Source organism: Bombina bombina, chromosome 11, assembly GCF_027579735.1.
Source record: "Bombina bombina isolate aBomBom1 chromosome 11, aBomBom1.pri, whole genome shotgun sequence".
In the NCBI taxonomy this organism is placed as follows: Eukaryota; Metazoa; Chordata; class Amphibia; order Anura; family Bombinatoridae; genus Bombina; species Bombina bombina.
This window is the reverse complement of record NC_069509.1, coordinates 76,265,481-76,282,430: the sequence shown is the minus strand read 5'-3', so window position 1 is coordinate 76,282,430 and position 16,950 is coordinate 76,265,481. Positions and strand designations below refer to the sequence as shown.

Sequence of the window (16,950 nt, the reverse complement as noted above, 5' to 3'; positions counted from 1 at the left end):
TACAGCAGGGCGGCCCATACAAATCACTTTGCAAGACATGGCTAATGTTATGACTGAAGTACTATCTAAATTACCAGAATTAAGAGGTAAGCGTGATCACTCTGGAGTAAGAACAGAGCACGCTGATAATGGTAGAGCCATGTCTGATACTGCGTCACAATTTGCAGAACATGAGGATGGAGAGCTTCATTCTGTGGGTGACGGGTCTGATCCAGGTAAACTGGATTCAGAGATTTCAAATTTTAAATTTAAGCTTGAGAACCTCCGCATATTACTAGGGGAGGTATTAGCGGCTCTGAATGATTGCAGCACGGTTGCAATTCCAGAGAAAGTATGTAGGCTGGATAAATATTTTGCGGTACCGGTGTGTACTGACGTTTTTCCTATACCTAAAAGGCTTACAGAAATTGTTAACAAGGAGTGGGATAGACCCGGTGTGCCTTTTTCACCCCCTCCTATTTTTAGAAAAATGTTATCAATAGACGCCACCACACGGGACTTATGGCAGACGGTCCCTAAGGTGGAGGGGGCAGTTTCTACTTTGGCTAAGCGCACCACTATCCCGGTGGAGGATAGCTGTGCTTTTTCAGATCCAATGGATAAAAAGTTAGAGGGTTACCTTAAGAAAATGTTTGTTCAACAAGGTTTTATTTTACAACCCCTTGCATGCATCGCGCCTGTCACGGCTGCGGCGGCATTCTGGTTTGAGTCTCTGGAAGAGACCATTCGCACAGCTCCATTGGATGAAATTATGAACAAGCTTAAAGCCCTTAAGCTAGCTAACTCATTTGTTTCTGATGCCGTTGTACACTTAACCAAACTTGCGGCGAAGAACTCCGGATTCGCCATTCAAGCGCGCAGAGCGCTGTGGCTTAAATCCTAGTCAGCTGATGTGACTTCTAAATCTAAATTGCTTAATATTCCTTTCAAGGGGCAGACCTTATTCGGGCCCGGCTTGAAAGAAATTATCGCTGACATTACTGGAGGTAAGGGCCATGCTCTGCCTCAAGACAGAGCCAAACCAAAGGCTAAGCAGTCTAATTTTCGTGCTTTTCGTAACCTCAAGGCAGGAGCAACATCAACTTCCTCCGCTCCAAGACAGGAAGGATCTGTTGCTCGCTACAGACAGGGCTGGAAAGCTAACCAGTCCTGGAACAAGGGCAAGCAGGCCAGAAAACCTGCTGCTGCCCCTAAGACAGCATGAAGTGAGGGCCCCCTATCCGGAAACGGATCTAGTGGGGGGCAGACTTTGTCTCTTTGCCCAGGCTTGGGCAAGAGATGTCCAGGATCCCTGGGCGTTGGAGATCATATCTCAGGGATATCTTCTGGACTTCAAAGCTTCTCCTCCACAAGGGAGATTTCATCTTTCAAGGTTATCAGCAAACCAAATAAAGAAAGAGGCGTTTCTACGCTGTGTACAAGACCTCTTATTAATGGGGGTGATCCACCCAGTTCCGCGGTCGGAACACGGGCAAGGATTCTATTCAAATCTATTTGTGGTTCCCAAGAAAGACCAATCTTGGATTTAAAGATCCTAAACAAATTCCTAAGAGTTCCATCATTCAAAATGGAAACTATTTGAACCATCCTACCCATGATCCAAGAGGGTCAGTACATGACCACAGTGGATTTAAAGGATGCCTACCTTCACATACCGATTCACAAAGATCATTACCGGTATCTAAGATTTGCCTTCCTAGACAGGCATTACCAGTTTGTAGCTCTTCCCTTCGGGTTGGCTACGGCTCCAAGAATCTTTACAAAGGTTCTGGGCTCTCTTCTGGCGGTACTAAGACCGCGAGGCATAGCGGTGGCTCAGTACCTAGACGACATTCTGATACAAGCGTCAAGTTTTCAAACTGCCAAGTCTCATACAGAGATAGTTCTGGCATTTCTGAGGTCGCATGGGTGGAAGGTGAACGTGGAAAGAGTTCTCTATTGCCACTTACAAGAGTTCCCTTCCTAGGGACTCTTATAGATTCTGTAGAGATGAAAATTTACCTGACGGAGGCCAGGTTATCAAAACTCCTAAATGCTTGCTGTGTCCTTCATTCCATTCAACACCCGACAGTGGCTCAGTGCATGGAAGTAATCGGCTTAATGGTTGCGGCAATGGACATAGTGCCATTTGCGCGCCTGCATCTCAGACCGCTGCAATTGTGCATGCTAAGTCAGTGGAATGGGGATTACTCAGATTTGTCCCCTCTGCTAAATCTGGATCAAGAGACCAGAGATTCTCTTCTATGGTGGCTTTCTCGGCCACATCTGTCCAAGGGGATGCCCTTCCGCAGACCAGATTGGACGATTGTAACAACAGACGCCAGCCTTCTAGGTTGGGGCGCAGTCTGGAATTCCCTGAAGGCTCAGGGATCATGGACTCAGGAGGAGAGACTCCTTCCAATAAACATTCTGGAATTAAGAGCAATTTTCAATGCTCTTCTGGCTTGGCCTCAGTTAGCAACTCTGAGGTTCATCAGGTTTCAGTCGGACAACATCACGACTGTGGCTTACATCAACCATCAAGGAGGAACAAGGAGTTCCCTAGCGATGTTGGAAGTTTCAAAGATAATTCGCTGGGCAGAGTCTCACTCTTGCCACCTGTCAGCGATCCACATCCCAGGCGTGGAGAACTGGGAGGCGGATTTTCTAAGTCGCCAGACCTTTCATCCGGGGGAGTGGGAACTTCATCCGGAGGTCTTTGCCCAACTGCTTCATCGTTGGGGCAAACCAGATCTGGATCTCATGGCGTCTCGCCAGAACGCCAAGCTTCCTTGTTACGGATCCAGGTCCAGGGACCCGGGAGCGGTGCTGATAGATGCTCTGACAGCACCTTGGGTCTTCAACATGGCTTATGTGTTTCCACCATTCCCGATGCTTCCTCGATTGATTGCCAGGATCAAACAGGAGAGAGCATCAGTGATTCTAATAGCGCCTGCGTGGCCACGCAGGACCTAGTATGCAGATCTAGTGGACATGTCGTCCTGTCCACCATGGTCTCTGCCTCTGAGACAGGACCTTCTGATGCAGGGTCCTTTCAAACATCCAAATCTAATTTCTCTGAGGCTGACTGCATGGAGATTGAACGCTTGATTCTATCAAAGCGTGGATTCTCGGAGTCAGTGATTGATACCTTAATACAGGCTAGGAAACCTGTTACCAGGAAAATTTACCATAAATTATGGCGTAAATATTTATACTGGTGCGAATCCAAGGGCTACTCATGGAGTAAGATTAGGATTCCCAGGATATTGTCTTTTCTACAAGAGGGTTTAGAAAAGGGCTTATCTGCTAGTTCCTTAAAGGGACAGATTTCGGCCCTGTCTATTCTTCTGCACAAACGTCTGGCAGAAGTTCCAGACGTTCAGGCCTTTTGTCAAGCTTTGACTAGGATTAAGCCTGTGTTTAAGACTGTTGCTCCGCCGTGGAGCTTAAACTTAGTTCTTAACGTTCTGCAAGGCGTTCCGTTTGAACCCCTTCATTCCGTTGATATCAAGCTGTTATCTTGGAAAGTTCTGTTTTTGATGGCTATTTCCTCGGCTCGAAGAGTCTCGGAGTTATCTGCCTTACATTGTGATTCTCCTTATCTGATTTTTTATTCAGACAAGGTAGTTCTGCGCACTAAACCTGGGTTCTTACCTAAGGTAGTCTCTAACAAGAATATCAATCAAGAGATTGTTGTTCCATCATTGTGTCCTAACCCTTCTTCAAAGAAGGAACGACTTTTGCATAATCTGGACGTAGTCCGTGCCTTGAAGTTCTACTTACAGGCAACTAAAAATTTTCGTCAAACTTCTTCCCTGTTTGTCGTTTACTCTGGACAGAGGAGAGGTCAAAAGGCTTCGGCTACCTCTCTCTCTTTTTGGCTTCGTAGCATAATACGTTTAGCCTATGAGACTGCTGGACAGCAGCCTCCTGAAAGGATTACAGCTCATTCTACTAGAGCTGTGGCTTCCACCTGGGCCTTTAAGAATGAGGCCTCTGTTGAACAGATTTGCAAGGCTGCAACTTGGTCTTCACTTCACACTTTTTCAAAATTTTACAAATTTGACACTTTTGCTTCTTCGGAGGCTGTTTTTGGGAGAAAGGTTCTACAGGCAGTGGTTCCTTCCGTGTAAAGATCCTGCCTTGTCCCTCCCGTCATCCGTGTACTTTTAGCTTTGGTATTGGTATCCCATAAGTAATGGATGACCCGTGGACTGACTACACTTAACAAGAGAAAATATAATTTATGCTTACCTGATAAATTCATTTCTCTTGTAGTGTAGTCAGTCCACGGCCCGCCCTGTTTTTACGGCAGGTCTAAATTTTAATTAAACTCCAGTCACCACTGCACCCTATAGTTTCTCCTTTCTCGTATGGTTTCAGTCGAATGACTGGATATGACGTTGAGGGGAGGAACTATGTAGCAGCTCTGCTTGGGTGATCCTCTTGCACTTCCTGTTAGGGAGGAGATATAATCCCATAAGTAATGGATGACCCGTGGACTGACTACACTACAAGAGAAATGAATTTATCAGGTAAGCATAAATTATATTTTTTATATTGTGTAATTTAGTGTTTATTTATCTTTTGTGTAATTTAGATAAATGTATTTTATTAATTTAATTTATTTCATTTTATTGTTATGTTAGGTTTTAGTGTAAGGCAGGTTAGGTTTTATTTTACAGGTAACTTTGTATTTATTTTAACTAGGTAGTTATTAAATAGTTAATAACTATTTACTAACTAGTCTGCCTAGTTAAAATAAATACAAACTTACCTGTGAAATAAAAATAAAACCTAAGATAGCTACAATATAACTATTAGTAATATTGTATCTAGATTAGATTTTATTTTACAGGTAAGTTTGTATTTAGTTTTAAATAGGAATTATTTAGGTAATAATTGTATGTTTTATTTAGATTTATTTTAATTATATTTAGGTTAGGTGGTGGTAGGGTTAGATTTAGGCTTAGGGTTACGTTAGAGTTAGGGTTAGGTTTAGGGGTTAATATATTTATGTAGTGATATGGGAGGCCAGATGTTTAGGGGTTAATAGTTTAATTTAGTATATTTCGTTGTGGGGGGCTTGCGGGTTTAGTGGTCAATAGGTTTATTATAGCGGCGGTGTGTGCGGACGGCAGATTAAAGGTTAATAATATTTAAATAGTGTTTGTGATGCAGGAGGGCGGCGGTTTAGGGGTTAATGGCTTTATTATAGTGGCGATGATGTCAGGGAGCATCGGAATAGGGGTTAATACATTTTTTAAGTGGTGTCGATGTCTGGAGCGGCAGATTAGGGGTTAATAATTTTATTTTAGTGTTTGCGATGCGGGAGGGCCTCGGTTTAGGGGTTAATAGGTAGTTTATGGGTGTTTAGTGTACTTTGCGACAGTTTAGTTATGAGTTTTATGGTACAGCTTTGTAACGTAAAACTCATAACTACTGACTTTAGATGGCGGTACGGATCTTGTCAGTATAGGGTGTACCGCTCACTTTTTTGCCTCCCAGGCAAACTCGTAATACCGGCGCTATGCAAGTCCCATTGAAAAAAGCCAAAAAGCTGTGCGGTACACCTATTCTGACAAGACTTGTAATAGCAGCGTTAGGGAAAAAACAGCGTTATGAAGCATAACAATGCTTTTTCACTCATAACACAAAACTCGTAATCTAGCTGTAAGAGAATAAAGCAAATTTTATTATAAAAGTAAATTGGAGAGTTGTTTAAAATTGCACCCCCTATCTGAATCATGAAGGTTTAATTTTGACTAGATCTGTCCTTTTAAATTCTGGATTAATATTTGTCTCCTACATTGGTCTTTTTTTTTGTGGTTTTCATTTTTATGTCTGTTTTTTTAACAAAAAGGAGCATACTGAATCTGTCTCCCATACTGTCATTGGGCTAGATTGTGAGTTTTGCGTTACGGTACAGCTATACAGCTGAAAAATTGTCCATTGCGCGTGGAATGGCCGGTAACGCATATTACGAGTCGCGGCAGTATAGCTATACTGCAAGCATTTTAGCCTGTAACAAAAAATGATGTTTGCATGCAGGATTTTCAAGTTATGTGGTCTGGCTAAAATGCTTGCGTTACAGCCTATACCGACACGAGCCATATCGCCATCTGAGACCAGTAGTTATGGATTTTGTGAAACAAAAAGGTTTCACAAAACTCATAACTAAAATGTTACAAAGTACACTAACACCCATAAACTACCTATTAACCCCTAAACCGCTACTACCCTCCCGCATCACAAACACTATATTAAACCCATTAACCCCTAATCTGCCGCCCACCCACATTGTGACTATTAAATAAACCTATTAACCCCTAATCCGCCGCCCACCCACATCACCAACACTAAATACATTTTGTAACACCTAATCCGCCGTTACCCGACATCGCCAACACTAAATTATTAACCCCTAATCTGCCACCCCCTGACATCTCCAAAATGAAATAAAATTATTAACCACTAATCCTCTGTCCCCGACATCGCCGACACTAAATAAACCTGTTAACCCCTAATCCGCCGCCCCCAACATCGCGACACCTAAAACCTATTAACCCCTAAACCGCCAGCCCCCCACATCATAACTAGTAAACTAAACCTATTAACCCCTAAACCGCCGGCCCCTCACATCGTAAAACACTAAATTAAAATATTAACCCATAAACCTAACACCCCCAACTTTAAATTAAAAGTTACACTATAACTAATTTAAAATAAATAAAAACTTACCTGTGAAATAAAAAAAACTAACATTAAACTATAAATTAACCTAACATTACTATTATAATAAAATTTAAAAAAATTACCAATTAAAAAACCTAAATTACAAATTTATAAAAACCTAATACTACGAAAAAAATTAAAAAATCTAACATTACAAAAAATAATAAACAAAATTACAAAAAATAAAAAACTATAAGATTACAAAAAATAATAAACGAAATTATCAAAAATGAAAACAATTACACTTAATCTAATAGCCCTATAAAAAAAAGCCCCCCAAAATAAAAACACCCCCTAGCCTACAATAAACTACCAATAGCCCTTTAAAAGCTTAACAGCCCTTTAAAGTTAAACAGCTCTTTTACCTGTAAAAAAATACAAAGTCCCCCCAACAGTAAAATCCACCACCCAACCAACCCCCCAAAATAAAAAACCTAAGTCTAAATAAAACCTAAGCTACCCATTGTCCTAAAGGGGCATTTATATGGGCATTGCCCTTAAAAGGGCATTCAGATTTTGTACTGCCCTTAAAAGGGCATTCAGCTCTTTTACAAGCCCAAAGCCCTAATCTTCACAAAAAACACCCCAAAAAATAACAAAGAAACCTAACACTTACCCCATAATATCTACTCACGGTTCCTGAAGTCCAGACATCCATCTCCATCCAGGCGGCGAGATATCTTTAAACCAAAAAACAGATATTGTGGGGAGCGCCCCAAAAAGAGGCTATCCGTTTTGGCTAAATAGTTAATTTAATTATATCTAGTTTGCCAAACATCTATTACTCCACTCATACATGGATATTATTTAGTTAATAATAAACCACTTAAAGTAAAAGGATTCATAAAATTTTATTCTCTATTATAAAAAATGCACATAAAAATTACTTGCTCTGGATCTATTCAATTATATACAAGACACCGGTGTCCTATCCTACACAATTAAATGCAATAACATACAGTATAAGTTCAAAAAATAAGATCTCATATATAAGTATTCATCAATATTAGGATTGGTTATGTTTAAGTTGATTAGCATAAACTAGAAAACAGCGTTGTTATAGCAATTTACATATAATAATAATAACTGAATAAGGTTGCTACACTTTCTTGCAACATTCAGCACAAGTTGTTCTAGTTAGCAATTTTGTATCGTCTGCAGAGTTCCGGTTAAACACTTTATAGGTAAGTAAATGTAGCGTTAATGTTCAGTGTTATATTTGTTCACCGTTAGGTTTAAAAAGATAAGGTACCTTATTTCTTCACAGGCAGTTCAGATGATTTCACCGGCGTCTGTGCTGCCCACAGTCGGATAACAGGTCATAGAAGAACGATGAAGATGCCGCTCGTCAGCGGTTAGAAGTCTCCAGTTTGCTTTACTTTTTGGAGTCCAGTTAGCCAATAGGATGGTGCGCGCACTTATTCAAATTCTTTTCAACTCCTATCGCCCCAGCAGTTTTGTCAGACGGACCTGAATTCTCCGGTTTCCCACTCTGACACTGATGTTGCGGTTATGGGAGTCAGGCTGTGTTTTCTTTCACTGGGTCTTCACCTGCTATATTGACAGACAGGACTTGCAAACAATACCAGTGTTTAGGTTTCCTCTCTCTCGTGGAGCTGTGGATTGGATCAACGTGTGTCGGCTCTTACCTGAGCCTTTGTCAAGATATCTTTATCCAGGCGGCGAGAAGTCTTCATCCATCGGTGGGGTGTCTTCTATCTTCATCCCAGCGGCCCGGAGCAGAGCTATCCAGGACCGGCGATGACATCCTGCACGGAGCGTCCTCTTCATACGATCACCACCATACACTGAAGTTAAATGCAAGGTACACGATTAAAAATGGCGCACCTTGCATTCCTTTTGGCTTATTTGATTCTTCAAATTCAAATCAGCCTATAGGATGAGAGCTACTGAAATCCTATTGGCTGTTGAAATCATATGGCAAATATTTACAGTAAATACATAGTTAAAACCTTTATTAAATATGGATATTGCATAAATATGTTTTTTACATGTTTTCATCTACTTAACTACAAAGGGCTCCAATGCACTTCTATATATATATATCTATATATACATATGTATTTGTTTATATGTGTATATATGTCTGTAAATACATATATAAACATAGAAATACATAAATGTACTCACACATGTATATATACTGTATATATATATATATATATATATATATATATATATACAAACATACAGTATACATCTTTAGACATGTATTTGTATGTATCTGTATGTTAAAGCCCTTTGCCTGCCTTTTTTTCTAACACCTGATACCTCATATCTTTGAGCCCTTATAACTTTTTTGTGCAATATTTTTTTTATATATTTTTTATTAAATGGTGTTATGAGTGTAACTTATTTTTGATGTGTTTTGTGACACGTTTTTGTTTCTCAAAACAGTTAACCACAGCTCTGAGTACACGATAATCTTTCTAGGGTGAATCACGATCACGCTGAAGCGAAAGCATTTACTTTCAACGTATAATACGAGGGGAAAACCAGACTCGCAGAAACCCCTTATCGCTCACATAACTGTTAACTCGCCACTTAAAAATCAGGTCCTAAATATTGTTGTGTATATATAAAAAAAATTTGTAACACAAAAAAAGGATAGGAAAAAAGAAAAAGTTTGAAAGACGAGGAGAAAAAGAAACAAAAAGACAAAATATGATAAAAAAAGTTCAATAATATATATTCTAATTGAGTATTTTTTTTCTTATCCCGCCCTAATTACTCATGGACTAGACAGTTTGGGTATTAGTTTCCCAGAAGTAATGGCTTGTTGACTCATCACCTTTATGAATGAAAATATAATTTGGGCTTACCTGATAAATTAATCTCTTTCATGGTGGCGAAAGTCCTCGAGACCCCACCCATTTAAAAAAAAGATTTATTAATAATTTTTGATTGTATTCTTTTCTGGCGGCAGTTCAAGTATGCACATCTTTTTTCCCTGTTACATTTTTATTGCTCTTATCCTTTCCTACATTTCTTCTTCTTGCTTGGCTATATGTCAGATTAGTTTCCAGTAAATTGGGAGGGGTCTTAACGCCTCTTGGAGTTTTGAGAATCTTGGCCTCCTCCTAGTGTTCATGAGTAGAATTCCCAGAAGAAATGCCTTGTGGACACCATGAAATAAATTAATCTATCAGCTAATCATAAATTATGTTTTTGTGTTTTATGTCCCTTTTAAAAAAAAATAAAAAAATTCTGTAATGCTTTGAAGGTGTTTTTGTGATACCAGTATCCTTCACAGTGGACTGTGAAGTAAACGGTTATGAGATAGATGTTGCTTGATTCATTATATCATCTGTAATGAGGGGCGGGTACTAATCTTTATGAATTTTGTTATTCTCGAGTTCACAAACAGGTTTTATCCAATCTAGGCCAAAATCTCAAACGCCTGACAAAAACACAATTTATGCTTACCTGATAAATTTATTTCTCTTGTGGTGTATCCAGTCCACGGATCATCCATTACTTGTGGGATATTCTCATTCCCAACAGGAAGTTGCAAGAGGACACCCACAGCAGAGCTGTAATATAGCTCCTCCCCTAACTGTCATAGCCAGTCATTCGACCGAAAACAAGCCGAGAAAGGAGGAACCATAGGGTGCAGTGGTTACTGTAGTTTAAATTTAAAAATTACCTGCCTTAAAATGACAGGGCGGGCCGTGGACTGGATACACCACAAGAGAAATAAATTTATCAGGTAAGCATAAATTGTGTTTTCTCTTGTAAGGTGTATCCAGTCCACGGACCATCCATTACTTGTGGGATACCAATACCAAAGCTAATGTACACGGATGAAGGGAGGGACAAGGCAGGAACTTAAATGGAAGGAACCACTGCCCCGTAAAACCTTTCTCCCAAATATAGCCTCCGAAGAAGCAAAAGTATCAAATTTGTAAAATTTTGAAAAAATATGAAGCGAAGACCAAGTCGTCGCCTTGCAAATCTGATCAAAAGAAGCCTCATTTTTAAAGGCCCAAGTGGAAGCCACAGCTCTAGTGGAATGAGCTGTAATCCTTTCAGGAGGCTGCTGTCCAGCAGTCTCATAGGCTAAGCGGATTAAGCTTCTTAGTCAAAAAGAAAAAGAGGTTGCCGAAGCCTTTTGACCTCTCCTCTGTCCAGAGTAGACAACAAACAAAGCAGATGTTTGACGAAAATCTTTAGTAGCTTGTAAGTAAAACTTTAAAGCACGGACCACGTCCAGATTGTGTAACACAAGGATGGAACAACAATCTCTTGATTGATATTCTTGTTAGATACCACCTTAGGTAAGAACCCAGGTTTGGTACGCAGGACTACCTTATCCGTATGAAAAATCAGATAAGGAGAATCACATTGTAAGGCAGATAGCTCAGAGACTCTACGAGCCGAGGAAATAGCTACCAAAAAAAAAAAAAAAAAAAAGGACTTTCCAAGATAAAAGCTTGATATCTATGGAATGAAGAGGTTCAAACGGAACTCCTTGAAGAACCTTAAGAACCAAGTTTAAGCTCCATGGTGGAGCAACAGGTTTAAACACAGGCTTGATTCTAACTAAAGCCTGACAAAATGCCTGAACGTCTGGAACATCTGCCAGACGCTTAACTAGCTGACAATCCTTTTTCCAAACCTTCTTGGAGAAAAGATAATATCCTAGCAATCCTGACCTTACTCCATGAGTAACCCTTGGATTCACACCAATAAAGATATCTACGCCATACCTTATGGTAAATTTTCCTGGTGACAGGCTTTCGTGCCTGTCTTAAGGTATCAATAACTGACTCGGAGAAGCCACGCTTTGATAAAATAAAGCGTTCAATCTCCAGGCAGTCAGCCTCAGAGAAATTAGATTTGGATGGTTGAAAGGACCCTGAAGTAGAAGGTCCTGTCTCAGAGGCAGAGACCATGGTGAAAAGGATGACATGTCCACTAGATCTGCATACCAGGTCCTGCGTGGCCACGCAGGTGCTATCAGAATCACCGATGCTCTCTCCTGCTTGATCTTGGCAATCAGTTGAGGGAGCAGAGGAAACGGTGGAAACACATAAGCCAGGTTGAAAAAAATGATCTTTATTGCATAAAATGAAATCAGTACATTTGGTACACATTCTAAGAGGGGGTTCCACCATGGCTTTTAAACATAATAAACAAGGAGTTTCTTCTATGTCAGACATGTTTATACAGACTAGCAATGAGACTAGCAAGCTTTGAAAACACTTTAAATCAAGTTAACAAGCAAATATAAAAAACGGTACTGTGCCTTTAAGAGAAACACATTTTGTCAGAATTTGAAAAACAGTGAAAAAATGCAGTAAATCAAACGAAATTTTTACAGTGTGTATAATAGGCTAACAGAGCATTGCACCCACTTGCAAATGGATGATTAACCCCTTAGTTCAAAAAACGGATCAAAAAAACTAAATAGACGTTTTTTAACAGTCACAACCAACTGCCACAGCAAGATGTGGCCCTACCTTCCCCAATAAACGACTTTGGAAAGCCTTTGGGCCCTTTAGAGATGTCCTATAGCATTCAGAGGGCCTTTGAGGGAAGCTGGATGTCACAGTTTGTAATTTTAACTGCAACAACTGTAACTTTTATATAACAACAGTGGAAAGCCTCAGGAAACTGTTTCTAGTCAAAATTTAAGCCAGCCATGTGGAAAAAACTAGGCCCCAATAAAGTTTTATCACCAAAGCATATATAAAAACGATTAAACATGCCAGCAAACGTTTTATATTGCAATATCATAAGGGTATTACCCCTGGGAGTAAGCATGATACCAGTCGTTATTAAATCACTGTATTCAGGCTTAACTTACATTAATCCGGTATCAGCAGCATTTTCTAGTGTTTTCCATCTCTAGAAAAAATTATAACTGCACATACCTGAATAAACTGCACGCCATTCTCTCGCTGAAGTTACCTCATCTGTGTAATCCCCTCAGACATATGTGAGAACAGCAATGGATCTTAGTTACAACCTGCTAAGATCATAGAAACCTCAGGCAGATTCTTCTTCTATTTACTGCCTGAGATAAAATAGCACAACTCCGGTACTATTTAAAAATAACAAACATTTGATTGAAGAAAATAAACTAGCTATATTTAACCACTCTCTCCTACAACGTCCTTGCTTGTTGAGAGTTGCAAGAGAATGACTGGCTATGACAGTTAGGGGAGGAGCTATATTACAGCTCTGCTGTGGGTGTCCTCTTGCAACTTCCTGTTGGGAATGAGAATATCCCACAAGTAATGGATGATCTGTGGACTGGATACACCTTACAAGAGAAATATATGATATCACATCCTAAAAGTATTGATAAAACTTTACATTCAAATGAAAACAAGATACCGAAAAACTTACAAAATAATTTAAATAGTATATAAACATAAAAAAAGTTTTATATCATTTTTTTAATTATTAATTTATATATATAAAATTAAGTTTTGGTTAATTGGTTTTCTTGCTGTGATGTCTTGATATTTAATAAAGTAAAATAATTGTAAAATGTTTAGATCAGAGTTAAGAATTCCCAGAAAATCGCATAGTTCCATTAATTAACAACGCATATAGACTGTTACATGTTTCATGCTAGTTTATTTGCTTTTAGATTCTTCCAAAGGATTTTACGAAATGTTATGATAGGAATAAATATATATATTTTTTATTAAAATTATACTTTATTTTTAACTCTTTAACCAATTTTGCAGTGCTGTCAATGGGTACAAAAGCAGACAGGACAAAATGTATCAAAAAAATACAGGAGGAATTGAGGGCCCTATTCCTGTGGGAATTTATCACACTAGTGCATAACTTTTTTCATTTCTATTTTCTTTTTTTTTTCTTTACAGGCTCCCAGAGACACTGTTGCTTTGGTAAAACCTGTTCCCAGCATCAAGACAAGGAAACCTGCCTCCCCACCACCAGTCAGCTGTGTCAGACCAACCCCAACACCTATAGGTATCAGAAATCTACACATAAACGTTTAGTTAATACAGATAAGACAGTGATAAGATATAGCAGGCAGTGGCATCGCCCTCCCAACGGTGGCTTTCCCACCACCACTCTTACAAGGTTCACCCCAGATTTACCCAGCCCCGTCCACGACACACCTTGAACTCAATTACAGCATGCTTAGTCCCACCCACCATTGTAGCTCCGCCAACAAATTGCTGGTGGGCCCCTTGGAAGTTTACATTTTTTGGACACCACGGAAAGCAGGCAATAGTGTTATGTGTCTTTATATATATATATATACATATATGTGTGTGTTTGTGTGTATATATAAATATCAGTGAACAAGGGCTAGGGTGAGGCCCGAAACATGTTTGGCACTCTATTCCATCAGACCACAGTGTTTTTCTTATATTTTCTATGGTGATCTACATGTTTTTTTATCTTTTTTCCAAATAAATGTTACTTTTTATATAAAAATTTCTATAAATTCATTTTTTGAGAGGTGCGGAGGATATTTGCTTTCTCTATATATATATATATATATATATATATATATATATATATATGCATATATGTGTGTGTTTGTATATATATATATATATATATATATATATATACAGTGGATATAAAAAGTCTACACACCCCTGTTAAAATGTCAGGTTTCTGTGATGTAAAAAAATGAGACAAAGATAAATCATTTCAGAACTTTTTCCACCTTTAATGTGACCTATAAACTGTACAACTCAATTGAAAAACAAACTGAAATCTTTTAGGTAAAGGGAAATAAAAAAAAAAAAATAATAATAATATGGTTGCATAACTTTGAACACCCTTAAACTAATACTTTATTGAAGCACCTTTTGATTTTATTACAGCTTTCAGTCTTTTTGGGTATGAGTTTTTCAGCATGGCACATCTTGACTTGGCAAGGTTTGCCCACTCTTCTTTGCAAAAACACTCCAAATCTGTCAGAATGCGAGGACATCTCCTGTGCACAGCCCTCTTCAGATCACCCCACAGATTTTCGATTAGATTCAGGTCTGGGCTCTGGCTGGGCCATCCCAAAACTTTAATCTTCTTCTGGTGAAGCCATTCCTTTGTTGATTTGGATGTATGCTTTGGGTCGTTGTCATGCTGAAAGATGAAGTTCCTCTTCATGTTCAGCTTTCTAGCAGAAGCCTGAAGGTTTTGTACCAATATTGGCTGGTATTTGGAACTGTTCATTATTCCCTCTACCTTGACTAAGGCCCCAGTTCCAGCTGAAGAAAAACAGCCCCAAAGCATGATGCTGACACCACCATGCTTCACTGTGGGTATGGTGTTCTTTTGGTGATATGCAATGTTGTTTTTACGCCAAACATATCTTTTGGAATTATGGCCAAAAAGTTCAACTTTGGTTTAATCAGACCAGAACACCTTTTGCAACAGGCTTTTGGGAAACTTTAGATGTGTTTTTGCAAAATTTAGCCGGGCTTGGATGTTTTTTTTTGTAAGAAAAGGCTTCCGTCTTGCTGTCTACCCCAAAGCCCAAACATATGAAGAATAGGGGAGGTTGTTGTTACATGTACCACACAGCCAGTACTTGTCAGATATTCCTGCAGCTCCTTTAATGTTGCTGTAGGCCTCTTGGCAGCCTCCCAGACCAGTTTTCTTCTCGTCTTTTCATCAATTTTGGAGGGACATCCAGTTCTTGGTAATGTCACTGTTGCACCATATTTTCTTCACTTGATGATGACTGTCTTCACTGTGTTCCATGGTATATCTAATGCCTTGAAAATTCTTTTGTACCCTTCTCCTGACTGATACCTTTTAACAATGAGATCCCTCTGTTGCTTTAGAAGCTCTCTGCGGACCATGGCTTTTGCTGTAGGATGCGACTAACAAAATGTCAGGAAAGACCAACTAGAGCAGCTGAACTTTATTTGGGGTTAATCAGAGGCACTTTAAATGATGACAGGTGTGTACTGACTCCTATTTAACATGATTTTGAATGTGATTGCTTAATTCTGAACACAGCTACATCCTCAGTTATAAAAGGGTGTTCACACTTATGCAACCATATTATTTTATTTTTTTATTTTTATTTCCCTTTACCTAAAATATTTCAGTTTGTTTTTCAATTGAGTTGTACAGTTTATAGGTCACATTAAAGGTGGAAAAAGTTCTGAAATGATTTATCTTTGTCTCATTTTTTTACATCACAAAAACCTGATATTTTTATCAGGTTTTTTAAGGGGTGTGTAGACTTTTTATATCCACTGTATATATATATATATATTTATATATATATATATATATATATATATATATATATATATACATATACATATATTGTGTGTTTGTGTGTATATATAAATATCAAGTCATGGCCAAAAATATTAACACCCCAGCATTTCTGTCAGCTAAAGCACCACTGCGCCCAGAAAATTGTTGAAATTACAAATGTTTAGGCATTCTCATGTTTATTTATTTTGTTTGTATTGGTATGAGACACAAAAAGTGGAGATAAAAAGCCAAATCTGACATATTCAACACAAAACTCCAAAAATGGACTGGACAAAATTATTGACAACCTTAATTTAATATTTGGTAGCACACTGATATCAATCGCTTCCTGTAACCATCAATGAGTTTCTTACGTCTCTCTACTGGAATTTTGGACCATTCTTCTTTTGCCAACTGCTCCAGGTCTCTCAGAATGGAAGGGTTCCTTTTTCCCAACTGCTGTTTTGAGATCTCTCCACAGGTGCTTTATGGGATTGAGATCTGGACTCATTGCTGGCTCTCCAGCACTTTGTCTTAAACCATTTCTGGGTTCTTTTTGACGTGTGCTTTCTGGCATTGTCCTGCTGTAACACCCATGACCTCTGATGGAAACCCAACTTTCTGACACTGGGCCCTACATTGCACCACAGAATTCTTTGGTAGTCTTCAGTTTTTATAACGCCATGCACACATTCAAGACATCCAGTGCTTGAAGTAGCAAAGCAACCCCAAAACATCAGTGAACCACCACCAATTTTGACTGTAGGGACTGTAAACTTTTCTTTAAAAGTCTAATTTATTTTTCGGAAAACAGTAGAGTGATGGGCTTTAGCTTTACCAAAAAGCTGTGATTTTGTTTCGTTTGTCCACAGCACATTCTCCCAAAAGGATTTTGGCTTCCTCAGGTAAGTTTTGAAAAACTCCAATCTGGAGTTTCTGTGTCAGCAGTGGGGTCCTCTTGGGTCTCCAACCATAGCGTCCCTTTTCATTCAGATGGCG

General features: G+C 39.0%; 1 protein-coding gene across 1 annotated transcript in view; it reads left to right on the top strand.

Annotated features, from left to right (window-relative positions):
* Nucleotides 1-16,950, top strand: part of MYO15A (myosin XVA) — a 628,913-nt gene that overhangs the window by 442,343 nt on the left and 169,620 nt on the right. The window contains 1 exon segment of the mRNA XM_053694925.1: nt 13,581-13,689. Coding sequence (XP_053550900.1) covers nt 13,581-13,689 — 109 coding nt within the window.